This window comes from Bos grunniens, chromosome 4 (assembly GCF_055505025.1).
Source record: "Bos grunniens cultivar Pamir isolate PY7600 chromosome 4, Bosgru_T2T1.0, whole genome shotgun sequence".
Classification (NCBI taxonomy): domain Eukaryota; kingdom Metazoa; phylum Chordata; class Mammalia; order Artiodactyla; family Bovidae; genus Bos; species Bos grunniens.
This window is the reverse complement of record NC_141168.1, coordinates 19109693-19136426: the sequence shown is the minus strand read 5'-3', so window position 1 is coordinate 19136426 and position 26734 is coordinate 19109693. Positions and strand designations below refer to the sequence as shown.

The window sequence follows — 26734 nt, the reverse complement described above, 5'->3', positions numbered from 1 at the left end:
AGAGAGAATTTCTAAGAGGTCTCATCACTCAAATAGATAGCCGGTGTCTCACCAACCCTAGAGAGGTACTTGGGTACTGAGCAGATTAAGGTGTGAGGGCAAGCACTCAACTTCATGGGGTAAAAGCCAAACCAGGAGGGAATATAAAGATGACAGCCACCAGGAGAACTTGAACCTGAGTTAAAAGCAAACAAGGTGAGGGCATATATCCAAAGCTCACCTTCACTTTGTCCAGGGGAAATTCTGAAATCTTTTCTATGAAGAGAAAAATAACTATGGAAGCTTTGTGACCTGTATGCACTGTCTACGGGGCTGGGTTCTCATATTTGGTTCTGCCTGTCACCAGCTTTTGGAAGAGTCACTACAGGAAAACACCTACAGTTTGTGTGTGTGTGCAAAAGGCAAGTAGAATTTATGCCACCATTGTCTATTCAAGTCATTGTTTAAAGAGGCATGCTTTAATTGCTGGAGGCCGAATGGTCAGGGGAGTGGGAGACAGAATATACACACCCCTGACACAGCACCAGGAATAGATCTAGGCTTTCTGGGGCAGACAGGCTCGGGACAATCCAATCTAGCCTATGGGGGTGGCAGAAGGGAGTGGGGAGAAAGCCTCTAATGGTGACCATCCTACTTGGATACCCTTTCCTTTTCCTAAACCACTCTTTCTGCCATAATTCAGGCCAAGGGTTCAGGCAAACTCTCCATGGTGAGAAGGTATTGAAGACAAAAGCAAGGCGAGTCAAATGGGACTGAGAGTCTAATCCTTTCCAAGGTCCTTGTAAAGCTTAAATGATAGGACATGTTCATTCTAAGCATGTGGCATATAACCAGTGCTCGAGAAACGGCAGCTCTGTTAGTTATCTCTTTGTGACTTTACAGTAGGATTTAAGAGTCCTACATACAACCACTTTCAATTTAATGATGCATATGATTATATTTTTTATCCTGCAATTGCTTGACAACAGAGACTTTATTTTTGTGTGTGTGTCGGTTTATGCCAGATAGTTCCTGTGAAGTACCCCACAAATATTCGATGAATGAATGAATGGGTACATAGAATAAGACATGTTTGCTGAACTGAATAAAAAGAGGAATAAAAAGGAATGTAAATCAATACATAGAAAACAAATTTATGGTTACCAAAGGGGAAAAGGAAGGGGAGGGATAAATTGGGAGTTTGGAATTAACAGATACACCCGACTGTATAGAAAATAAACAGCAAGGACCTACTATATAGCACAGGGAACTATATTCACTATCTTGTAATAATCTGTAATGGGAAAAGAATCTGGAAAAGATTAAATATATGTATAACTTATCAGTGGCTCAGCAGTGAAGAATTCGCCTGTAATGCAGGAGACATGGGAGACATGGGTTCAATTCCTGGGTTGGGAGGATCCCCTGGAGGAGGAAATGGCAACCCACTCCAGTATTCTTGCCAGGAAAATCCCATGGAGAGAGGAGCCCTGAGGGCTACAGTCCATAGGGTTGCAAAGAGTTGGACAAGACTGAGCAACTGAACATACATGTCTTTAACTGAATCACTTTGCTGTACAGCTGAAACTGACATACTGTAAATTGACTATACTTCAGTTTTTTTAAAAAGGGAATGTGACTGTGTACCAAAGGGAATGTGACTCTGTGCTAAAATGCTTACTATTTACAGCCAAAATATGGATACAATGAGGGTAGGCCATTGGCTCAGTGCTAGGGCTCACAGAAAATCTTTTAGGATCTCTGTATACCTGAATTCAGCAGAGCCAGAGATTCCTCAAAAACAGCCAAGCTAGGGAGACTTTGCCCGCTTCTATCCTATTTTTCAGTCCTAGAAACACTATAAACAAGGGAAGCAGAAAGTACGGTCTACTTCCAAAGAAAGTATCAAAGAAAGATTTGATACTCCTCTGACGTGTCTGTGCCTCTAAAGGGCTATTAGAGGTAGGTGCTGAGGTCACCATCTAACACCAGATTACAAACCCAGTTAGGAGGCTGTCCAGGGGGTGAACATGGCCTGCCACAGAGGACACAGCAGTACCAGATTTTTTTGAAGAGAATAAAAGGTGACTTGAGTTGAAAAGGTGAATGAGATTCAAATAGAAAAAAAAAGGGAAATTAGAAAGATGGAAATAAATATGCACATTACTCCTCAGAATGATCAGCTATAAATATGGATTAGGTACCTGGTCCCAACTCGTTAACTTCCCAAAACCCTTCCCAAACAGTACATGATGCCAAGTCCACACTCGGTTTTATCTTTCATTTTGTAAGTAATCAGCCCCCAAATACCCTGCAAAGGCCTTGATATGGAAATGATTCCTGTTAAGGTTAAGGTGGTTAAGGTACAGGTAAAGGCTTGGTTAAGGTGACCTGTGTCAGGGGTCTGGAATCCTGGCTCCGTCACACAAGCAAGGAGAGTCAGCGAAAGCTCAAGGGTCTCTCCACCATTCTGAGGACAGCCTGGATGAAAGTCAACTTCGAAAATGCAGTCTGTTTCATGGATAATTGATTCTTGGTTTGCTATGCCTACTCACCGTGGTCAAGGATATATTTCACAATCTCCCCATTGCCGGTTTTAGCTGCATAATGAAGGAGTGAACAGTGGTCTGGTCCCTGAATTAGCAGGCTGCCTCCATTTTTATAGCTTTCTATTAGCTGCAAAAGAGACATAGGAAAAGCAACTCAGACAGAGTCCGGAACAAGGAAAACAGCTAGCTGGTGATAAAATAAAAGTAATGTAGCAAACCACAAATGTCTCCAGCCTCAGAGGACACAGGGAAAAGTCAAAGAGATGAAGTAACATTCCTGGGTTGTGTTATCATTCAAATAGATGGCCAGTGTCTCAGCAAATTCCGGAGAGGGTAAGTGGGTACTGAACAGCTTAAGGGAATGGAAGCATGCTAAATTACTTGCTCCCTTTCTGTTTTTTTGTCCTTTTCTGGGCACTGAAAGAATGAAAGAGAGGAGAATGAAAGCTTCCCTATGTAGGCTGAGTGTTCTTGAGTTAAAGAACAATTAAGTCTATAGGCAGGAAGAGCTTGATGTCTGGTAGCGATGTTCCCTCCGCCCTTTAACTTTTTCTGCCCTCTCTAATGAACCCAGTTACTGAGTACAGAAGCTGCTTACCCCTTCCCAGCATAAGATCACACACACAGGCATACAGCAGACACATGCACAGCCATGTTTGGCTCCCTCCTTCATCCAGATCTGTAGTCTGCCTGCCTTCTATTTATCATCCAACACATACCACCCAACAAGGCTTGAGATGATCCATGGGATGAGAACCAAAAGGGTTCAGAGAATGTAGTAGTAGAAACCTAAAAGACTTCCAAAAGACTGGGGGGAAAAACAGATTTTTCAGCCTGAGAATTAGGCGCTAAATAAGGACACAGTCTTAAGTTTGTGAAATACTGCACATTACCAAACTGTAATGTAAGTGAAAATGGATCTCTGTTCTCTAAACTGTAATAATCAGAACAAGGGCCTTCTAGAGCTTCTAAAATGTAGCTTTAGAATAAATAAGAATCAACTAACTCATCATGTAATAAGCAAAAGGAATATGTCTACCACCAAGAAGTTAGATAGCATAGCATTATTAAAAACAAAACTCATAAGGTCAAAGAGACTAAACTCATAGTTTATACATTCACTCAAATACAACTACAGATTAGCCATGTGCCAGATGCCAGGGAAACTAACATGAATACAATTTGACCACTGACCTCTAAGCCTCCAAGACCTCACTGTCCATGGGAGAGAGAGATTTTTAAAGAATTGCAGAATCCCACTGCTGGGCATACACACTGAGGAAACCAGAAGGGAAAGAGACATGTGTACCCCAATGTTCATCGCAGCGCTGTACATAATAGCCAGGACATGGAAGCAACCTAGATGTCCATCAGCAGATGAATGGATAAGAAAGCTATGGTACATATACACAATGGAGTATTACTCAGCCATTAAAAAGAAAACATTTGAATCAGTTCTAATGAGGTGGATGAAACTGGAGCCTATTATACAGAGTGAAGTAAGCCAGAAAGAAAGACACCAATATAGTATACTCACGCATATATATGGAATTTAGAAAGATGGTAACAATAACCCTGTATACGAGACAGCAAAAGAGACACTAATGTATAGAACAGTCTTATGGACTCTGTTGGAGAGGGAGAGGGTGGGAAGATTTGGGAGAATGGCATTGAAACATGTATACTATCATGTATGAAACGAGTCGCCAGTCCAGGTTCGATGCACGATACTGGATGCTTGGGGCTGGTGCACTGGGACGACCCAGAGGGATGGTATGGGGAGGGAGGAGGGAGGAGGGTTCAGGATGGGGAACACGTGTATACCTGTGGCAGATTCATTTCGATATTTGGCAAAACCAATACAATATTGTAAAGTTTAAAAATAAAATAAAATTTAAAAAAAAGAATAAAGTTAATAAATAAAAAACAAAAAAGAATTACACAGAGATGAAGAGGACAATGAGGAGGGTAGCACAGGGCACTAGGAAAACATGAAGTAGCGGATGGAAAAACCATGGAAGACTTCCTAGAAAACTGATCACAAAGGAGCAACTGACTGGAAGTAAGGAACACGGGGCTTCCCAGGAGGCACTAGTGGTAAAGAACCTGCCCGCCAGTGCAGGAGACGTAAGTGATGTGGGTTCAGGCCCAGGGTTTGCAAGATTCCCTAGAGGAAGAAACGGCAACCCACTCCAGTATTCTTGCCTGAAGAATCTTCACGGACAGAGGAGCCTGGCAGGCTACAGTCCATAGGGATGCGAAGAGTCGGACACGACTGAAGCAACTTAGCGTGCACAAGGAACATAGAGTTTTCATGCCTAAATTGAGAAGCAAAGGAACAGGAAGAAGTAGCTGTCTTCCATGACAATCTAAGAATCCTGTTCTGTTCAACTGTACTGTCTCACAATGGCACATCCATTCTTTGTGGGAAGATCCACAAAGGATTTGGGCTCACAGAGTCGCAGAGACCCAACCCATCAGCTGCCCCGATTTTGCCTTGCTGTGGTGTTCATAGACACCGTGGCCATTAGGTTAGTCCATGGGTATGCTGTGCAGCCCGGTGGATAGGAGCTACGCATGACATCCTGCACGCAGGGCTGATCCAGGGTCTATTCTCAGTTCACTGGTGTGCTTGGACCTTGCTTCCCCTTTCAACTCTCCCATTCTCCCCCTCCTTCCTCACACTTGTGACACACACACCCAGTTGAGTATTTAATATTTATAGTACTTTCTACATGGGACAGAGAAATGGGAGAAGATAAAGAAAAGGAGGGGAAAGTACTTGGGAAGGAACAGAAAGCAAAAAGTGAAAAAGAAAAACCCTCAGGCTTTATATTTCACCTCTCAGTAAATCAGATGTTACTGAGTCATTTCTCAGTCATCTAGGAAAGAATTATAACAGAGAATGAAATAAGGCAACCAGCCGAATATAGTGATTACCCTTCTCTCACATAATTCTCTGTTAAGTACCAAAGAAGTGCAGTAACATGCCCAGGGCCCTGGAAAATCTGTTGCCTAGACTAAAAGTATATACAAAACAAAATGAAGTGGTTTCAAAGGTACAACAACATTTTGCAAAATTTTCTGGCTTAGAAACTCTCCAAGAGGAGGGATCAGGTCTGAACTCATGCCTTTTGCTCACAGAATCCAAAAAGGCTTTGCAGGGAATATAGGATAATATTTGGTTTAATCCACTGCTTGGAAATGGCACTGAATTCAGGTATATACACTGCTTAGAGAGCACTTTCCTCTTGTGGCTAGCAATTCCTAGTAACACTGTGATCTGGTCATGGCACGGGCACCATTCCCAGGGATGTGTGTCTGAAGATGACAGTTTAACAAGATGCTGACAACCTTCTCAGCCCTTGTTTTCTTCTAGTAACCTGTTAACAATGTAGCTCTGAGGTTTCTCAGTTTATTCAACAGATGTGCTTCCAAAAAACTTGTATACAAGAGCCTGTGTGTGTGTAAAAGTCGCTCAGTCGTGTCCGACTCTTTGCGGCCCCATGGACTATACAGTCCATAGATAGGATTTTCCAGGCCAGAATACTGGAGTGAGCACCCTTTCCCTTCTCCAGGGGATCTTCCCACCCAGGGATCGAACTCAGGTCTCCTGCATTGCAGGTGGATTTTTTACTAGCTGCGTCATTAGGGAAGCCCAAGAATACTGGAGTAGGTAGCCTATCCTTTATCCAGCAGATCTTTTCAACTCAGGAATTGAACTGGGGTCTCCTGCATTGCAGGCAGATTCTTTATCAACTGAGCTAGTGCTTCTTAACTTTCTTTTAAGGCTTCTGGGTTCTCAATCTGGGATAGCACTGAACTTGAGTTGGTTGGAGCCTCTGCCTGGGAAAGTTGCTGATAATACAGAGCAGATCAATGCCATTATGATGTATACAGGGATACCCAGGCAGTCTTAAGTCCTGACACCTGAAAATAACTTGGGACCAAATATAGCTTTCCGGGTATTCATGGACTATATTATACTTTATAACAAACATTTGTCTCTCTGTTATGTTTAACTATTAAAGGAACACAGATTAACACTGTATTAACAAAATAGCTATCTTGGGAGAGTCCCTTCTATGAAGTTATAGGAACAATCTTAAGAGCTTTACATGAATTTTATATTCAATCCTCACAGTAAAGCAAAGAGAAGACCAATGTGATTCCATTTTACAGATGAAGAAACGGAAGCCCAGAGACAATTAGGTAATTATACAAAGTCTCATATATAGTCAAAGGCAGAGCCAAGATCTGAACCCAGACAGTCTGACTTCAGAATTTGCATTCACTCAGGAGGCAGCAGTTTCCTCTCAACTAAATTCTCCAGAAAACATGAGCACAAATCACAATATTCAAGGCAGATCAGAGTATCTTCTGATTAACTGTGATCCCCAGAGTTCAAAATGGCAATAATGTTGCATGATGTTGTCTCTTGCTTAAACAAAGTATTTCTGGGTATTGTCCAGGTTATTCTTACAGATGCATTCATTTAAAGACTTGGGCTGAAAGAAATCTTTAAACTTCAAATATTAGTTCCAGATAGCAGGAACCCGGGGTACTATAAGTACTGTCTCCTGGGGACACATATCAGTTGTAACTAGTCAAGGCAGACAGCACTGTGCCTTTGCACAGACCCTTTGCTGTTTGGAGACATGGTGATGCTACAAGGACTCCTCTCACCCTCTCTGCTCAATTCTCAAAAAGAACATCCTTCTGCCTTCTACCCAGCTAGCACCAGGGGGATGGGAAATCATAAATGGGATCATGAAAATTTGGTGAGAAATTACGCTGATTTAGAGTTCTTAAAGAATCACCAAAAGTTCTGGTAGGAAGATATCTTACCTTCATAAGATCACCAGCTATTACTGCCTGCAAAATTGCTGTGAAAGACAAAAGAGAGATGTCCCATTAGTAGAAGACCCTCTCATGAAAATATTACAAAGGGCTGGATCCATATTTGGGAGACACAGTCTACATTTGGGGTGGGGGTCAGGGGAGGAGAAGCATGCCAAAGGTTGAAACGTGGGACAAACTGAGGCCTTCTCTTCACCCCTTCCCTCCCTGGGCATTCATCTTGTACATCATTCTAGAGCCGACAGGAACCCCCTCCAGCCCTAGTACAGAAAAGCGAACATGAAATGTAGAGTCACACATACTGGATTCAAATCTTAGCTCTGACCCTTACAGGCGGTGGAATTCTAGGCGAGTTATCTAACCCCTCTGAGCCTCAGTTTCCACATCTGTAAACCAGCAAGTCTCAATTATATCAGATCTTTGAAAGGGTTTATTAAATCACATAAGTGTTCTTATCTCATCCACTGATGCAGAGTGCCTGATTATTAGGATTGTTTCTGCTCCCTTCTTTCTAATTCCTTCTACTTTGTCCTTTGGGGGTTCAAAAATTATTAGTAATTTTGTGTTCTATAATTATAAATAAATACCTACTGCTATGGAAAGAAGGATTAGAAGCAATAAAGAAGAAACACATATTTTAATTATGTTCTAAAGAAAGTAATCATACATTTAGCATACAATTTATTGGTGATTCCTATGAAAGAACTCTGAAAGTTTAATTAAACTAATTGTAAGGCTACTTGGTGGTGGCGATTTAGTCGCTGAGTCATGTCCAACTCTTGCGACCCCATGGACTGTTGTCTGTCAGGCTCCTCTGTCCATGGGACTCTCCAGGCAAGAATATTGGAGTGCACTGCCATTTCCTTCGACTTAGCTGAGGGGAAAATAATCTAAATACCTGTGCATGTCACGTGGGGTGCAGAAGAAAAATGAAAAAAATATAACTAATAAAAGAGGAAAAGAATATATGACTCTAATGGTGGTTATGACTCCTAAAGGGGACAGTTGTATTAGGTCAAAAATGGTCCCTTTAGAAAAATACCTATATTTTAAAATTGCTCAAGAAAAAGATCATTTTAAAGTTTTAAAGTCACCTCCCCCCAAATTAGAAGGTTTGAAGTTTATTTTTCAAAGTATCATTTTACTCTTATTTCAGAGTCTCTCGTATACAGTTGGCCAAAAATGCAGTATCAAAGCATATGGTGGCCTTGACTATCACTGAACAAAGCCCGTGCAGCTTTCATCATGCGCACTTATGGGCCCTGGGTGATCAGAGCCAAAGAACCACAGACACGTTCAACTTGTTCAGAGGCCCAGGGCCAACTGCCTTCCCTCTGACCAAAGCGGAAGTCTCGGAAAACTTAGGAAATGATGACAGCTGCTTGAGCACGGAAGGGAGAATAAAGGAAGAAGAGCAAGAAAGGAAGAACAGGAAAGAGAGGGAAGAGTGCTTCTTTTCCGTAACAAGCTGTTTAAGCTGGGGCTATGACTCCAGGCGCGATGATGCTCTTTGTACACAGTCAGTGTGCACCAATCAGTTGCTGAACTGACAGAACAGAGTGCTAGTTGCTCAGTCATGTCCAGCTCTTTGTGACCCCATGGACTATAGCCCATCAGGCTCCTCTGTCCATGGGATTCTCCAGGTAAGAATACTGGAGTGGGCTGCCATTTCCTTCTCCAGACAGAAAAGAGAGCAAAGAGGAAAGGAGTGAAAGGCAATGGAGATAAAAATAACAGAAAAGGGGACTTTCTAATGGTCCAGTGGCTAATACTCTGCACTCCGAATGCAGGGGAGGTGGGGTTCTATCCCTGGTCAGAGAACTAGACCCCAAGTGTCACAGCTAACAATTCACATGCCATAACTAAAGATCCTGTGTGCTGCAGCTACGACCTGGCACAGACAAGCAAACAAATAGATGTTTCTAAAAAATAACAGAAAGGGAATTAATAAAATGTTGTATGTCAAAAGAACCTAAAAAACGTGTCTCATTCTTCCTTTTACAGATGGGACACTGACATTCAGATGGAAATGACTCTCTCAGGGCACAGAGACCATGGTAGCTCAATCACCCCACAGTGCAGGTCCCTGTGACCATCCCAGGCTCTGTCCTGTGCCCTCTGGGAGTTCACCCTGTAGTAAGTCTCCAAGGCTTTGTGGGGCCTAAGGAAAATGAAAGGAAATAGTCTTTAACTGGAGTCTAATTCCGATCTCTGCAATTTACTTGTTGTTTAGTCATTAAGTCATGTCCGACTCTGCAACTGCATGGACTGTAGCACACCAGACTTCCCTGTCCTTCACTGTCTCCCAGAGTTTGCTCAAACTCATGTCCATTGAGGCGGTGATGCCATCCAACCATCTCATCCTCTGCCAGCCCCTTCTACTCCTGTCCTCAATCTTTCCCACCCTCAGGGTTTTTTCTAATGAGTCAACTCTTCACATCAGGTGGCCAAAGTACTGGAGCTTCAGCCTTATCATCAGTCCTTCCAATGGGTATTCAGGGTTGATTTCCTTTAGGAATGACTGCTTTGATCTCCTTGCAGTCCAAGGGACTCTCAAGAGTTCTCCAGCACCACAATTTGAAAGCATCAGTTCTTCAGCACTCAGCCTTAAGAAGTCAAACTTTTTAAATCAACTTTCTTATCTAAAGTAAGATTAACAGCTGTCCTGGTCACCTCTCTGTAGTAAAGATGAAGCCAAATAAGCAGTTTATAAATAGGATAAGTTATACTGACAGAAGGGATAGATTATAGTACTTCTGTGACTACACCTAAGTACATGAAAAACACATACACACATTTCAGAAGGAGCCTAGCAAGGAGGGTGAATTGGTGTGTGAAGTCAATCGGGCATATCGCTGTTCATATGGCCCTCATCAGAGGTGAGGCCGGGCTGCAGGAGCCAGTGAGATGGTGGAGCTTTCCCAAGATGTGAACTCTGTGTGAGAGGACAGGGAGAGGGAGGCAGGGGCAAGCATGAGCAATTGCAGGTGTGGGCGAATGACTCAGTTTGGGCTTTTACGCTACAGGATACTCTATATCCATTTAGGAGAGAAAGAAGGCTAGGGTAACTGCCTGAGAAGGCAGTTCGTGAAAAGCCTTGAAAATGACACACAGACGTTCCTAACAATATAGAGCCTGCATTTTCAAGACCACACTGAAACACTTCCCAGACATTTAAAAGAAACAGAAAAGAGGAAGAACAAAGGAGAGAGAAAAGCAGAATTCGCTAACTTAAAGCACCAGTGAATAACATGTGGTGCATATGAGCAGTAAGTCAGGATGATGAAAACTTCTCCAGGATAAATACTATTGAAAGAGTACTGAGCATGAGGGATGAATGAGAGGCTGGGGGGACTCACTGGCTACCTGCCGAGTTCAAAGGATTGTTGGAGGAGGTGAAGTTAAGCCAACTCTTCCACAATCAGTGGTTTCATTAGCAAAAAAGATTTGGGAAATCCTTAAAAGATGAAGGGAAGATACAAATGAGGACTTGTAAGTTAAGAGGCTGTCCGAAGGGCCCTGGGAAGAGGTCTGCGTGATCACCCCTGAGGCTGGGTTGTCACACATCATGACTGTGAAGTTCCAGTGTGACCACTCCAGTGAGCACCTCTTCGTCCAGAGAAGGGACCTACATTTTTATCCTGTGAGCAATGAGAAGCTAAGGAGGAGTTGAAAGTAAATCAGAGAATCACGTAAATGTCCTGACGCCTGCCAGTTTGATTTGGCCCCTCCCTTCCTGCGAACAGAGTTGCAACCTGCTCTCAGTTCATGTGCCCCCATCACGGCAGCTTTCCATTGCTACCTCACTCCACTCCCAACATCTTTATTTATGTCTTTTGGTTTCCTAGCTTCCCAATTTAAAGTCCCCCTGAACAGACAGAAGAGCATATAAAAGAATCATAACCACAAATAATTTCCAATTGTACTGAGATGGAAAACATGAATATTTATTTTTAAGTCAAGCAATACACTCAAGGGTAGCTATTATGCAAACATTATTAGGCACAAGGCCCTCTTCTCTGCTGATTAATGTCCTTCCCTCCTGAACACTGTCGTTTAAGATTTCCTCTGCATAAACAGAGCTTGACTCCATCAGTATTCAACTCCAGATAATAACCTTCTGAAAGATCAAGCTTAAAAACAAATAATGAATTGTTATGATTACAGCATTATTTTTTTTTCATTATTTCTTCAACTCAGAGCCTGCCTTCTGGCCTTTTCCAAAACTCCTTCATACAGGGTAAACAATGCTCCCAAATTCAAAAGAACAAGGGAAGTTAAATGGCCAGTGGGATACAAGGGTTATTGAGTATATGACTACTAGGTTTCCTGGACGATTAAATCACATAAACTTATATAGTCAGACAGGAAAGTAAAGGGGTAGAGGATTGAAAAGTTTGTCATTTTCGAGAGTTTAGAAGTTGGATCATTAGCTTATAAGAAATGACTTATTTTTCCTTCAGCACTGTGCCTCCTGATCAACTGCGGAACAGTAAGCATCCTGAGACAGAAAGCTGGAATGGAAAAGTCAGGACTACCGGGAAGGAGTCAAATGTCTTCCTCTTACAGCCCCTCTTTGGCCTGGATTCCCAGAAGCCCAGACATCCTTAGATATCTGTGCACAGAAGGCAAAAAGTGACTCCCTCCCATCATGATGGGAGAAAATAGTCCATGGGCCACAGGCTGGCCCACCTGCTTCTGCCAGGCCAGGCCCTGTTCCAAGCTGACTGTACAAAATAAACTCCATCCTCTCCGAAAACTGATATTTTGGCAAGAAATCCAAATTAGGAAGGGATATATTTTAACTGAGTTTAGAATCATATTGCCTGAGTTTAAGGCTTGTGAGCCTGGTGGGCTACAGTCCATAGCGTTGCAAAGTCAGACACGACTGAAGTGACTTAGTACGCCCGCACATCATTAACTAGTGGGCAAGTTATTTTAACCAAGCTTCAGGTCTCTCATTACAAAAACGAAGATAAAATCAGTTCTTTTGAGACTCTGCCTTGCAAGTAAGCTCAAGGAACAGTGACTGTGACCACTGTGGTTTTCTGTGTAGAACACCATGGAATACTGATGTTAACACCATTACACAGAAATGAATCACTTCTTAGCTGTGAAATGAGGTGAGACTCAAGTCAATTACAGTTCTAGAACACGTCACATGACTAATTCCAAAGGGATAGTTTAAGGTTGCAAAGTCTGCTTTGCAACAAAAATATTTGCACAAAAAAAAAAAAGCGTACTGAACTTGGCAAAGCCACAATGCTTGTAAATCTCGGTAAATCAACTAAAATAACTATAAACAGAGTCACAACTCTGAGCACTTGTGTCTATTTAAAAATTTTAACCTTTCATGTTATTTTTCAGTTTTAAAATTAATGTTCTGTTCCTGATTGTCACTTGTTAATGATAGTGGCCATTTAAATCTTTTAATTGTGGGAGAAAAAGATTAAAAGTAACAACAAAAACTGTTGAACAAAAATGGCTTCTGGAGGCCTATGGGGTAAAAATCAGCCAATTCACTGAGATTCATAAATACACATCTGACTTTGCCAAGTTCTGCATACATTTTGCTCCTAAATATTTACAAAGCAAGAATCAGAACATAAAATAATGTGTCAGGAGTCATATTCCACATTCTAGAGCTCTATGTAGCCTTAGTCTAACCCTTGCATTTAATAGAGGAGGAAAATGGTGCTTGAGAAGTAACTTTCCAAGGTCACACAGGTAGTTAGCAATCCAGCTGAGAGACAAAAGGATGCTAGTTTCTTTTATTTTTATTTTTTAAAAAATATTTTCTCTGAATCTGAGGTCACAGTTCCTTCCACCTTCTGTTTCTTCTGTAACTGGGGGCAGGGTGGCAGAAATTAAAACAACCTCAAACAAAAGCTTCACAGAGGCATCAGACAGAAAGTGAAGTCATTTTATGGCTCCAAGCTCCAACCCTTCTTACAACAAAACAGAGGCTGAAGAACCAGCCCCCCTATGGCCAATGTCAGGTTCACAGTTCCCTTGATCTGATCACAACAGGTGTCTTCACACTTTTCCTTTCTTAGTATTGCTCAGCCCCACCGAGGCTGCATTCCCAGGTGCCCGAGAGCTTACTCCTCTGAGATCCATATTTCTACATAGTTTTTCCTGTATTTTCCTTATCAGCAGCATTCTGTCCAATTTCTCTGCTTCGTGAACAGCAAACCCTGGTACATCAGCAACAAACTGTGAAGGCTCAGCTCCCCAAAATGGAATTTAAAATAAGAATCAAAAATAGCAAACACACTGAGGAAACCAGAAGGGAAAGAGACACATGTACCCCAATGTTCATTGCAGCACTGTTTATAATAGCCAAGACATGGAAACAACCTAGATGTCCATCAGCAGATGAATGGATAAGAAAGCTATGGTACATATACACAATGGAGTATTACTCAGCCATTAAAAAGAATACATTTGAATCAGTTCTAATGAGGTGGATGAAACTGGAGCCTATTATACAGAGTGAAGTAAGCCAGAAGGAAAAACATCAATACAGTATACTAACGCATATATATGGAATTTAGAAAGATGGTAACAATAACCCGGTATACGAGACAGCAAAAGAGACAATGATGTATAGAACAGTCTTATGGACTCTGTGGGAGAGGGAGAGGGCGGGAAGATTTGGGAGAATGACATTGAAACATGTAAAATATCATGTAAGAAACGAGTCACCAGTCCAGGTTCGATACACGATACTGGATGCTTGGGGCTAGTGCACTGGGACGACCCAGAGGGATGGTATGGGGAGGGAGGAGGGTTCAGGATGGGGAACACGTGTATACCTGTGGTGGATTCATTTTGATATTTGGCAAAACTAATACAATTATGTAAAGTTTAAAAATAAAATAAAATTTAAAAAAAATAGCAAAAGTAACCTAACACACATTTCATGGTATGGATAACTACGCTGAATTATGCTAATCAGACATAAAGGAGGAAGCCGCTCATGAAAATACTGTAATTAATATTATTTTACATACTCTTACTGAACAATCCCAAGACAAGGTGAAAGAAAAGAGGAATTAGATATTGCTAAAGACCTCTGCATGTTAACTGAGGCTTCAAGGAAGTTTTGACAATTGATAATAACATATGTTGCCAAGTTATTTATTAATAGTAATAGCCAAAGCACTAAGGGTTCTTAAAAATATATTAGAACAAATTTAAGATTATTCTTCTAATGACACACAAATCTGTATCAGTTCCCTATCCTTGCATAGCAAAATATTCCAAAACACAGTGACTTAAAACACAACAATTGTTTATTTTGCTCAAAAGCTGAAGCTTGGGCTGGGTTAAGCAGAAATTGTTGTTTCTGCTCAATCTGGCATCAGCTGGGGCAGATTCACTGAGAGCTCAAAGATCTGCTTTCAAGATGATCACACACATGACTGCTAAGTAGGAGCTGGCTTCAGCTGGGAGCTCTGACGCCTCTCGTGTGGACGTCCATGGACTGCCTGGGTCACACACATGACTGCTAAGTAGGAGCTGGCTTCACCTGGGAGCTCTGACGCCTCTCGTGTGGACCTCCATGGGCTGCCGGGGCTTCCTCTGGAAATGATGACTGTGTTTCAAAAGCAACCATTCCAAGGGAGCCCAGGGGAAGTCACCTTGCCTTGGACCCTACCACAGTGTCACGTGTGCCCCGCTTCAGTCTTAAGTTTGTCCATATTCAAGGAAAGGAGATACACACCCCATAGCTCAATGAAAAAATAGTCAAAGACATGTTGCAAGGAGAATGTGTAGGATGGGAGACAATGCTGTTTTAGGAAAAATACGATCTGTCACATCCTACACTTGCATCATGATGTGGTTGGAGTCAAGGGGTGGGTGCTGACCTTCAGTCAGTGTTGGGAGATGCCCAAGAACACTTGTGTGACAGATACAATGTCATCTGTTTTACATTAAGCATCTCAGCAGATAAATAAAAAAGGCTGAGAACTACTTATCTGAAGAACCAGGTTTTTGGAGTAGGAAGAGGAAAGGCAAGCAGAAGACTCTGCAGACAGCAAATGCTGGTTGAGTTGAATTAAGAATTCTATATAAGGTATTAAAAAGTATAGACATCACTTTGCTGACTAAGGCCTGTATACTCAAAGCTATGGCTTTTCCAAGGTCACGAGTGGTGGCTGTGAGGAGATACCCCACATCCAAGGTCAGAGAAACCCCAGTAAGATGGTAGCTGCTGGACTGGCTGTGAGGAGATACCCCACATCCAAGGGCAAAGGAGAAGCCCCAGCAAGATGGTAGGAGGGTGGATTCATGCTTAGAATCAAATCCCATTCCTGCCAGGGATGCTCAGAGGGCTCAAACAAACCTTGTGTGCACCAGGAGCCAGAGACCCCACAGATACTGAGGACAGAACTGTGTTTGAGTGTCTCCTGTGGAGGTACGGGTCAGCAGTGGACTGCCACAGGGCCAGGGGCTCTGGGTGCAGCAGACCTGGGTATGGCATAAGCCCTCTTGGACGAGGTCGTCATTAACCCCGCCACAGAGCTACCAGAATTTACACAGGATTGGGAAATAGACTCTTGGAGGGTACAGACAGAACCTTGTGTGCACCAGGACCCAGGAGAAAGGAGCAGGGACCCCACAAGAGACTGACCCAGACTTGCCGGGGAGTGTCCAGGAGTCTCTGCAGAGGCGTGGGTCCTGGTGGCCTGCTGCAGGGTTGGGGGCACTAGGGGTAGCAGTGCATGCATGGAACTTTTGGAGGAGGTCCCCATTATCTTCATTACCTCCACCAGAGTTTGGCCTCAGATAAATAGCAAGGAGGGAACAGAGCCCCTCCCATCAACATTCAAACTCTTAAAGATTCTCTGAGCATGGCCCCATCCATCAGAACAAGAATAGTTTCCCCCTCAGTCAGTCTCTCCCATCAGGAAGCTCCCATAAGCCTCTTATCCTTCTCCATCAGAGGGCAGACAGACTGAAAACCACAGAAAACTAACCAATCTAATCACAGGGACCACAGTCTTGTCTAACTCAATGAAACTGTGAGCCATGCCATGTAGGGCCACCCAAGATGGACGGGTCATAGTGGAGAGTTCTGACAAAATGTGGTCCACTGGAGAAGGGAATGGCAAACCACTTCAGTATTCTTGCCTTGAGAACCCCATGAACAGTATGAAAAGACAAAGATAGGACACTGAAAGATGAATTCCCCAGGTCGGTAGGTGCCCAATATGTTACTGGAGATCAGTGGAGAAATAACTCCAGAAAGAATGAAGGGATGGAGCCAAAGCAAAAACAACACCCATTTGTGGATGTGACTGGTGACAAAAGAAAGGTCTGATGCTGTAAAGAGCAATATTGCATAGGAACCTGGAATGTTAGGTCCATGAATCAAGGCAAACTGGAACTGGTCAAACAGGAGATGGCAAGAGTGAATGTCAACATTCTAGGAATCAGCGAACTAAAAGGGACTGGAATGCGTGAATATAACTTAGATGATCATTATATCTACTACCGTGGGCAAGAATCCCTTAGAAGAAATGGAGTAGCCATCATAGTCAACAGAAGAGTCCGAAATGCAGTACATGGATGCAATCTCAAAAATGACAGAATGATCTCTGTTCATTTCCAAGGCAAACCATTCAATATCAGGGTAATCCAAGTCTATGCCCCGACCAGTAATGCTGAAGAAGCCAAAGTTGAATGGAGCTGACTGTGGCTCAGATCATGAATTCCTTATTGCAATTCAGACTTAAAATGAAGAAGGTAGGGAAAACCAGTAGACCATTCAGGTATGAGCTAAATCAAATTCCTTATGATTTTACAGTGAAAGTGAGAAATAGATGTAAGCGACTAGATCTGATACAGTGCCTAATGAACTATGGAAGGTTTGTGACACCGTACAGGAGACAGGGATCAAGACCATCCCCAAGAAAAAGAAATGCAGAAAAGCAAAATGGCTGTCAGAGAAGGCCTTAAAAATAGCTGTGAAAGGAAGAGAAGCCAAAAGCAAAGGAGAAAAGGAAAGATATACCCATTTGAATGCAGAGTTCTAAAGAATAGTGAGGTGAGATAAGAAAGCCTTCCTCAGTGATCAATGCAAGAAATAGAGGAAAACAATAGAATGGGAAAGACGAGAAATCTCTTCAAGAAAATTAGAGATACCAAGGGAATATTTCATGCAAAGATGGGCTCAATAAAGGACAGAAATGATATGGACCTAACAGAAGCAGAACATATTAAGAAGAGGTGGCAAGAGAACACAGAAGAACTGTACAAAAAAGATCATCACGACCAAGATAATCACGATGGTGTGATCACTCACCTAGAGCCAGACATCCCAGAATGTGAAGTCAAGTGGGCCTTAGGAAGCATCACTATGAACAAAGCTAGTGGAGGTGATGGAATTCCAGCTGAGCTATTTCAAATCCTGAAAGATGATGCTGTGCAAGTGCTGCACTCAATATGCCAGCAAATTTGGAAAACTCAGCAGTGGCCACAGGACTGGAAAAGGTCAGTTTTCTTTCCAATCCCAAAGAAAGGCAATGCCAAAGAATGCTCAAACTATTATACAATTGCACTCATCTCACATGCTAGTAAAGTAATGTTCAAAATTCTCCAAGCCAGGCTTCAGCAATACGTGAACCGTGAACTTCCAGATGTTCAAGCTGGTTTTCGAAAAGGCAGAGGAACCAGAGATCAAATTGCCAACATGTGCTGGATCATGGAAAAAGCAAGAGAGTTCCAGAAAAACATCAATTTCTGCTTTATTGACTATGCCAAAGCCTTTGACTGTGTGGATCACAATAAACTGTGGAAAATTCTGAAAGAGATGGGAATACCAGACCACCTGACCTGCCTCTTGAGAAACCTGTATGCAGGTCAGGAAGCAAGTTAGAACTGGACATGGAACAACAGACTGGTTCCAAATAGGAAAAGGAGTACGTCAAGGCTGTATACTGTCACCCTGCTTATTTAACTTATATGCAGAGAACATCATGAGAAATGCTGGACTAGATGAAGCATAAGCTGAAATCAAGATTGCCGGGAGAAATATCAATTACCTCAGATATACAGATGACACCACACTTGTGGCAGAAAGTGAAGAACTAAAGAGTCTTTTGATGAGATTGAAAGAGGAGAGTGAAAAAGTTGGTTCAAAACCCAACATCAGAAAACTAAGATCATGGCATCTGGTCCCATCATTTCATGGCAAATAGATGGGGAAACAGTAGAAAGAGTGGCTGACTTTATTTTTTGGGGCTCCAAAATCACTACAGATGTTGACTACAGCCAAGAAATTAAAAGACACTCCTTGGAAGGAAAGTTATGACCAACCTAGACAGCATATTAAAAAGCAGAGACATTACTTTGTCAACAAAGGTCTACCTAGTCAAGGCTATGGTTTTTCCAGTAGTCATGTATGGATGTGAGAGCTGGACTATAAAGAAAGCTGAGCAGGGAAGAATTGATGCTTTTGAACTGTGGTTTGGAGAAGACTCTTGAGAGTCCCTTGGACTGCAAGGAGATCCAACCAGTCCATCCTAAAGGAAATTGGCCCTGAATATTCATTGGAAGGACCGATACTGAAGCTGAAACTCCCATACTTTGGCCACCTGATGCGAAGAGCTGCCTCATTTGAAAAGACCCTGATGCTGGGGAAGATTGAAGGCGGGAGGAGAAGGGGACGACAGAGGATGAGATGCTTGAATGGCATCACCGACTCAATGGACCTGAGTTTGAGTAAACTCCGGAAGTTGGTGATGGACAGGGAAGCCTGGTGTGCTGCAGTGAAATAGGTTGCAAAAAGTTGGACACAACTGAGTGACTGAACTGAACTGATGGCTTTTCCAGTAGCCATCATCACGTATGGATGTGAGAGTTGGACCATAAAGAAGGCAGAGTGCCAAAGAACTGATGCTTTTGAACTGTGATGTTGGAGAAGACTCTTGAAAGTCCCTAAGGCGAGAGCAAGGAGATCAAACCAAGCAATCCTAAAGGAAATCAACCCTGAATATTCATTAGAAGGACTAATGCTGAAACTCCAATACTCTGGGCACCTGATGCAAACAGCCAACTCACGGGAAAAGACTCTGATGCTGGGAAAGATTAAGGGCAGGAGGAAATGAGGGAGACAGAAGATGAGATGGTTGGATGGCATCACTGACTGAATGGACATGAATTTGGACAAATTCCTGGTGACAGTGATGTGCAGGGAAGCCTGGTGTGCTGCAGTCCATGGGGCTGCAAAGAGTTGGACACGACTGAGCGACTGTACAATAACAACCACACAAGGTGTGCTCTCATTAATCATCGAATGTGAGAGAAGACTGCGCCTCCTCTTTCTCTTCTCCAGTCAGGCAAACACTCATAGATCTTGAGTCTTAAATTCCTCGTATTCTGCCTACTGGTGTCTCCTCCACTGCTGAAATAGAGCGTGTGGGGTACAGAGCACACATCTCACATATTCCATTATCACCTCTTTTTCGTTGGGATGAACCCATCGGTGGTTAATGTAAAGGCCATTCAATGCTACAGTGGTCTAAGACTCACATACCACCTGTGCCAAATTCCTTTTAGCTTGTGCAATCATAGGTGGAGACATAAATAGGTTTTGTGTCTCTCTAATGACAGAGTTAATCCTCAAATTCAATTAGCCCCTGCTAACTGAATGCATGAATGTATATGGGTTCTTTCCATCTGCTGCAGCAATCTTTCTGAAGCTGCTATTAGCATGGAAGACGTCTCCTGTTTGCAGAAAAAACAAACAGCCTCCCCGCCCCGCCCCCCAACTCATCCAGCATTCCCTTCTGGCAGAGAATGTGCACCTTGCTGCCAGAGCACCAGGATGTGCTCTGTTCACAGTCACTTCCATTTCTCTTACAGATCACTGGAATTAGCCATAAACCTGAAGGAACCAGATGTCTCTCCCAAACATCTCATTTGTTTATCTCTTGTTGTGAAACTGTTTTCCGGTTATTTTTCGTCTTTAAGCTCCATCTCTGCAATTAAGCCATAAGCACAGAGATGGTGTTTTTAGTTTTTTCCCTCTTTGCTTTATCCATATGCCACCTCTTAATGAAAATTCTCTAGTACAGGAAATATATGTAATGCGTACTAGCCACTTGGTCTGGTGATTCACCTAGCCAGGTGAATCATTTCAACACTCTTCAAACTGTGGGTCAAGGGAGATGTTCTAAGGAATAGAATAAAACCTATTTTACTGCCCCTGCTACACATGGCAGTTGATTTTGGAGCTGAAAATATTTCCATAGCTTTTAAAATTATATCATGGTGCTTACCAGATGCAGTGAAACAGCATTATAAAAGTATCTCAATAAACCAGAAATGTTTACAAATGGGTCAAATCAGAGCCTTTAAGCCTTGTGTTCATTACTCAATTGTGTCTGACTCTTTGTGACCCCGTGAACTGTAGCCTGTCAAGCTCCTCTGTCCATGGGATTCTCCAGGCAAGAATACTGGAGTGGGCTGCCATGCCCTTCTCCAGGGCTTAGTTCCTTGTTAAAACAAATGTCACACATTAATTAATTTGCTTTGGGTACTGGGTTAGAGAAAAGTTCACAGGTTAAAGGGCCAACTGGGTTCATACTCTTTCAGAGTCACAATATGTTACTTTCCACCAACTGTGAAAATATGCAGTGACAGTTACTGGGGGCCAGAGAAGTTCTTGAAAATTCCTTCTTGACAGTCTGTAGAGCTCAAAATTAATGTTTTTTCTAGTGATGACAGATTAATGTCATTTTCGTATGAAGTGGGTCAACACACTTTTTTCTTTGTAGTGCCCTCTTTGAAAGTAATATCCAATTATTCCCATAAAACTAGAAAAATATAAATTCATCTTTAGCATCAAGATTATAGAATTATTTATTTTTGTTCAATAAATATTAAGCCTCCATCCACAGTGAGGATTTTTCCTATTAGTCACGGGTTTTAATCTGATTACAACTGACTGAATTCATGAACCCTAAATAATCGTAGTATACAATAACACTCTTTCTCCTTATCATGTGGATAAAGTCATACATATTAAAATACTTAGTGCATGGCAAACTGCTTTAGGAATGTCAGAGATTAAAAAGGAAGTTCTAGTATTTTCCAAAAGTTGTTCATCCCTAGAATGCTGAGATAATTTAATTTAGACGGACAAACTTTGTTGATTTTTTTCTTTCCTGGCATTTGGATGATGAAGCATCATCCTGAGAGGGCCGGAGAAATAGAAGAACTAAGAAATAAGGTCCCTGTTAGCCTCACAGATGAGAGGAAGGTGCCCAGGAGAAGACAGGCTGCTGGCCACAGTCCTGACAACTTTTCCTAAGGATCTTGGGTGACAGCATGGGGGCTGGGGCTTCATTCTTTCCCTTATTGTCAGGCTGGCTTCCTCTTGTGACGGGTCTCCTTAAACTCATGCGATGTATTTTAGCAGTGTCCTTCATGACGTCTAAAAGGAACTTAGGTTGGAAAAGTGTGCTCATATATCATTCACTGATAGCCACAAGCAGATCTGACGGGGCTTGAAAGTGACGGATGGTTATTGGTTTTAACCAAACATCAAGACTGTGTGGGAAGTGGCATTTAAGGCCAGGATCCAAGAACAAATGATTGTGTTCTTGAGCTCAAACTGATGAGAGGTCTACAGGTCATCCAGTCACCGGGATGTCCGTTGAGTTCCTTGTCATCATCCAGCAGCATGCTGACCACTCTGTCAGATGAAGACCTTTGTGACTGAGAGGAAGACTGCGTTTAGCCCCAACACCCCTCTCTGGAACAAAATAAAGCCAAGGAGGAGTTGACACAGCAAAAGTCACTTTCAGGGACACAGATCAGTGAAATGCACTTCTAACAGAAGTGTACCATTACAGTATAGAATCCACCTGCAATGCAGGAGCCAAAGGAGACATGGGTTTGATCCCTGGGTCGGGAGAATCCCCTAAAGGAGGAAATGGCAACCCACTCCAGTATTCTTGCCTGGAGAATCCCAAGGACAGAGAAGCCTGGCGGGCTACAGTCCATAGGGTCACAAAGAATCAGAAAAGACACTATTTTTCTAAAAGATAAAACTTTTAGAGTCTGTCCTTACTTGTAAAAGTGAAGACAGACAAGAAGATTTATACCTGGAATTAGGTTATAATAAAAACACGAATTTTGACTCCTCCCATATCAGCATGTGGGCTTCCCAGGTGGCTCAGTGGTAAAGAATCCACCTGCCAATGCAGAAGACATGGCTTCGATCCCTGGGTTGGGAAGATCTCCCAGGTCCCCTGGAAGTGGCAACTCACTCTAGTATTCTTGCCTGGAAAATCCCATGGGGACTGTGGGCTACAGTTCATGGAGTCGTAAAGAGTCAGACATGACTAAGCACGCACACACACACACATATCTGTCATATGCTGATATGCATATGTGGACAGCTGTGAATTGGAAGCATAGAAAAATCAAACATTTTGTTTCAGAGGAATGAAAAATAAGCTTTAACTTTCACTTAAGTATTATGCTAAGTTGATGAAGCAAGATCACACCTTAGAGGCAAGAGTAATAAAGTTCTTGGTTAGTTCTAATGCTTGCTCTACGGGTAAGATACAAAATAGAATAGGCTTTAGTGTATGAGTTGAACTTCAATGATCTTTATTAAAGAGCAGATTTTACTGTTCAGCTTCTAAGAAAGGAAATGAAAATTAAACCTTCATCCTTCTAGGGATTCATATATTCTAAAGACAGAGAGCTAAGAGTAACTATAAAGGGACATGTACACTGACACAGACATAGGGAGCCCTGCTTGCTAAAGTAGCATGATGTACGGAACAATTTCCTAGGGAATTTGTTAGAAATTGTTTCAAAAGGGGAGATTTGCACTGGCAAAAAATGATGGGAGGAAAGTTTTATTTAGAGAAGACACACTGGCATAGAGGCATGGAGGGCAAAGCGAAAAGCAGTTTCACCTGATAAAGAAGGAAAGCTGAGGGACCTCCCTGGCGGTCCAGTGGTTAAGACGCTGCCCCTTCAGTGCAAGGGGCGCGGGTTCGATCCCTAGTTGGGAACTAAGAACCCACATGCTGTGCAGCAAGGCCAAGGGGGAAAAAAAAAGAGAGAGAGCTAAAATGGGGGCAGGGAGCAATGAATCATAAATAGAGGGCACTTCCAACATGCAGAGAGCAATGTGAGGTCAAAGACTTTTTAAAAAAAAATGTCAATGAAAATCACTCAGCAATTCCATTTTCCAAATATAACCTTGGCCATGACCATCATTCTTTTCCTTGAAGATAAAAAGAGCTTAAATATAGACAAGAGGGAAAAAAGGAAAGGTCACTGGGAAATCAATACCAGAAGAAGAATGTCTGTGAATGGGTCATGTTTTCTGAGAACGAGAAGCCCTCAGGGTTAGTTGAGGAGGATACAAGGACCAAAGAGACACCTGGTCAGACAAACAGAGCAAACTGCTGCTGACACAGTATGGCTGAAATGCCGTTTTTGTTACCTTATAAAACAGCACTCTGATTTTTCCGCAGTGGCTGAAAAAACTGCCTTCACTTCCTGGAGTGGAAAGAGGGGATGGGAATGTCACCAGGCTAAGCACAACTGAGTGGATTCTGGCTGATTACAAGCCCCCTTTTCAATAAGCAATGAGGCTTTGCTTTGTCAGGAGAGAAGCTGGAAGCTGCATAATTAAATAGTAATGTATGTTGCTACTGTGATAAAAAAAAAAAAGCTACAGTGTGAAAGCTGCCTGCAGCCTTTATGCACTTTCAAAGTTCCTGTCTTTTTGGAAGATGGGTGCATGGTGAGGTATGGAAATAGCAGAGCTCTTTGTCACCCAGGCAGAAGTAACAGACTGGCACTCAGTTGCAGGAATCCACACGCTAACAGGGCATACGAGTCTCCAAAATACCTTTCCAAAATGGAAGATGACATTATTAGTTTTGCCTCATGTGCTTCATTGTCCAATATCCTTTTCTAGCTCAGAGGTCTGAATCTATAGAACAGAAGGGGTCTCCGGTGTCAGCCAGCTTGGCCAGCTCAGTGAAGAGACCAAGGCGTGAAAGCGTTGCTCTGCCCAGGGTCCCCAACCTGTGAAGGGTGGTGCCTGGACCTTCTCATGCTAAGACCAAGGCTCTTGGTCTTTGCCTGATACCACCATCCATGCTCGCCTGACCACTGCCCAGAAAGATACAGTCTTTCTCTGTCTGTTGGGCTTCCTAAAGGAGTTGTTTAGTTCCTGTAAATTTATAAAACAGGCTTAAATAAAGTCATAACCTCATGCAAATAGAATCCAGCAGGTTTACTCATTTTGGTTATTTGACCTTGATTGTTTCTTTTGTTCTCTGTTGCATTTTTACTTTCTTGCTGTGTCCCTTTCTTTTGTTAATACTTGCAAGCACACTATGCACTAGGCATAGAGTGAAATGCTTTCCCTACATTATCTGATTTGATCCTCATGGGAAGTTGACAGTAATATGTAGTATTATGGCTATCAACCTCATCTGAAGGATGAAGAAAGTGAGGCTGGCTGAGGCTGCAATCTGCACAAGGGCACACAGCTAGCGTGTAATAGAGCCAGGCTGACAAGGAAGCCTTTCCTCCCCCTTATTCGGCTGTACAGACTGTCAGATGGCGCTATGGTGATGAACCCAGGTCCTCCCTTCCCACCATTCCCCTGGTCAGCCATGGGGGATGCAGGTTTCGTTGTCTCCATGCCCCATACTTTTCTGGCTCTGATGAGTGAAGGTGCAGAAAACAGAGCTGCAGAGCTGGTGAAAGGAAATGCAGAGGTGATTAACCTCTCACAGGTATTGTGTGGAGTTGTGATGACTGGAAGAAGGGATGATGCATGAAGCTAAGAAAGTCATCCCCTAAAATTCAGAGCATCCAAAATGGACCCAGGTTGAAGTAACACATCCAGAACTAACTTCCAGGAGCCAACTGAAAGAAAGGGCAATGCATTCTAATATTTTGCAACTAGTACTTGTGATGAGAGGCTTAGTCTAAGATCATGATTTAAGGATACCAGTCACCAATAGCACTAACTCAATTCTTTGCAAGAAAAAGCCATCAAAATAGAAAATAAGTTTTAGCTAGAATAAATTGGGGGCTCTCCAGTGGCTCAGCAGTAAAGAATCTGCCTGCAATGCAGGAGACCCAGGTTTGATCCCTGGGTCAAGAAGATCCCCTGGAGAAGTAAATGGCAACCCACTCCAGTGTTCTTGCCTGGAGAATCCCAAGGACAAAGGGGCCTTTCCGACTCCATGGGGTCGGAAAGAGGTGGACACGACTGAAGTGACTGAGCATGCACACACGCACAGAGCAGGGTGAAAAGTTTTCACTGGCTTTTAGGGTTTCTAGTCAAGTAGAGGGAGAAGGCAATGGCAAGCCACTCCAGTACTCTTGCCTAGAAAATCCCATGGATGGAGGAGCCTGGTGGGCTGCATTCCACGGGGTCACTACGAGTCAGTCGCCACTGAGCGACTTCACTTTCACTTTTCACTTTCACGCAATGGAGAAGGAAATGGCAACTCACTCCAGTGTTCTTGCCTGGAGAATCCCAGGGACAGCAGAGCCTGGTGGGCTGCTGTCTATGGGGTCGCACAGAGTCGGATACGACTGAAGCGACTTAGCAGCAGCAGCAGCAGCAGCAGCAGTCAAGTAGAACACAGGCAAACAGTGTGACAATAACCATGATCCTTATATAAGGACTGTACTATTATTAATACTATCATAGCTGCCAATGTACCTGCTACCCCCTAGGTTAAATAGGTACCACTATAAACCAGATAAAATCATTGTATAGAGTAAAAAGCTTAAACAAACAGTTTGAACTTTAGTTCAAAAAGCAAGCACAGTTCACTTCTTCATTTCTCACTTTCTTCTTAAACACTTACCTGTAGAACAGGGGAGGTATCTGTAGGAATGAAACCTATGATTGCTTCCCTCGTTGCCGGAAGATCCATGACACAGCCGTGTTTGATGACCTCTTCCCACCCATCCACTTAAAAGCAAACCAGGAGGTTAGCTTTCCTCCCTTCCTAGCTCTCTCCTTTTTTTCTGTTACTTTCTCATTTTGCAATGTTTTTAAATCCTTTAACTTAAATATTCTCTGAGGCCAAAGGCAATCTAAACTGAAGCTGTACATAAATCTTAGTAAAGAATGCTCCCCACTCAACACACACAGACATCTATAATTAGTCTTCAAGAGATAATTAGATAATGATCACCAGCAAAGTCTTCCAAAGAACCCAGAAGGCTCAAAGGATTATAGAGTTACAGTCAATAGTCAGATTTAATAAGGGGGAGTGAGAGAGAACAGTAGGGTCAGGGAAGAAGTAAAGTAATATAACCTGATTTCA

The 26734-nt window shown here is 42.7% G+C and overlaps 1 protein-coding gene across 20 annotated transcripts in view; it reads right to left on the bottom strand.

Moving 5' to 3' along the window:
- DGKI (diacylglycerol kinase iota) overlaps positions 1 to 26734 on the bottom strand; it is a 512936-nt gene that overhangs the window by 18487 nt on the left and 467715 nt on the right. For 14 of the 20 annotated variants that reach the window (XM_086395389.1, XM_086395404.1, XM_086395384.1 and 11 more), the window contains 2 exons: positions 7377 to 7414; positions 2535 to 2655 (listed from right to left, as the gene is read on the bottom strand). The exons of 3 other annotated variants lie outside the window; for them this stretch is intronic. In XM_086395389.1, coding sequence (XP_086251515.1) covers positions 2535 to 2655; positions 7377 to 7414 — 159 coding nt within the window. Of the gene's footprint in view, positions 1 to 2534; positions 2656 to 7376; positions 7415 to 22016; positions 22159 to 26734 lie in introns of those variants that run through there. 3 more of the 20 variants (XM_086395391.1, XM_086395394.1, XM_086395393.1) reach the window with 2 other exon arrangements.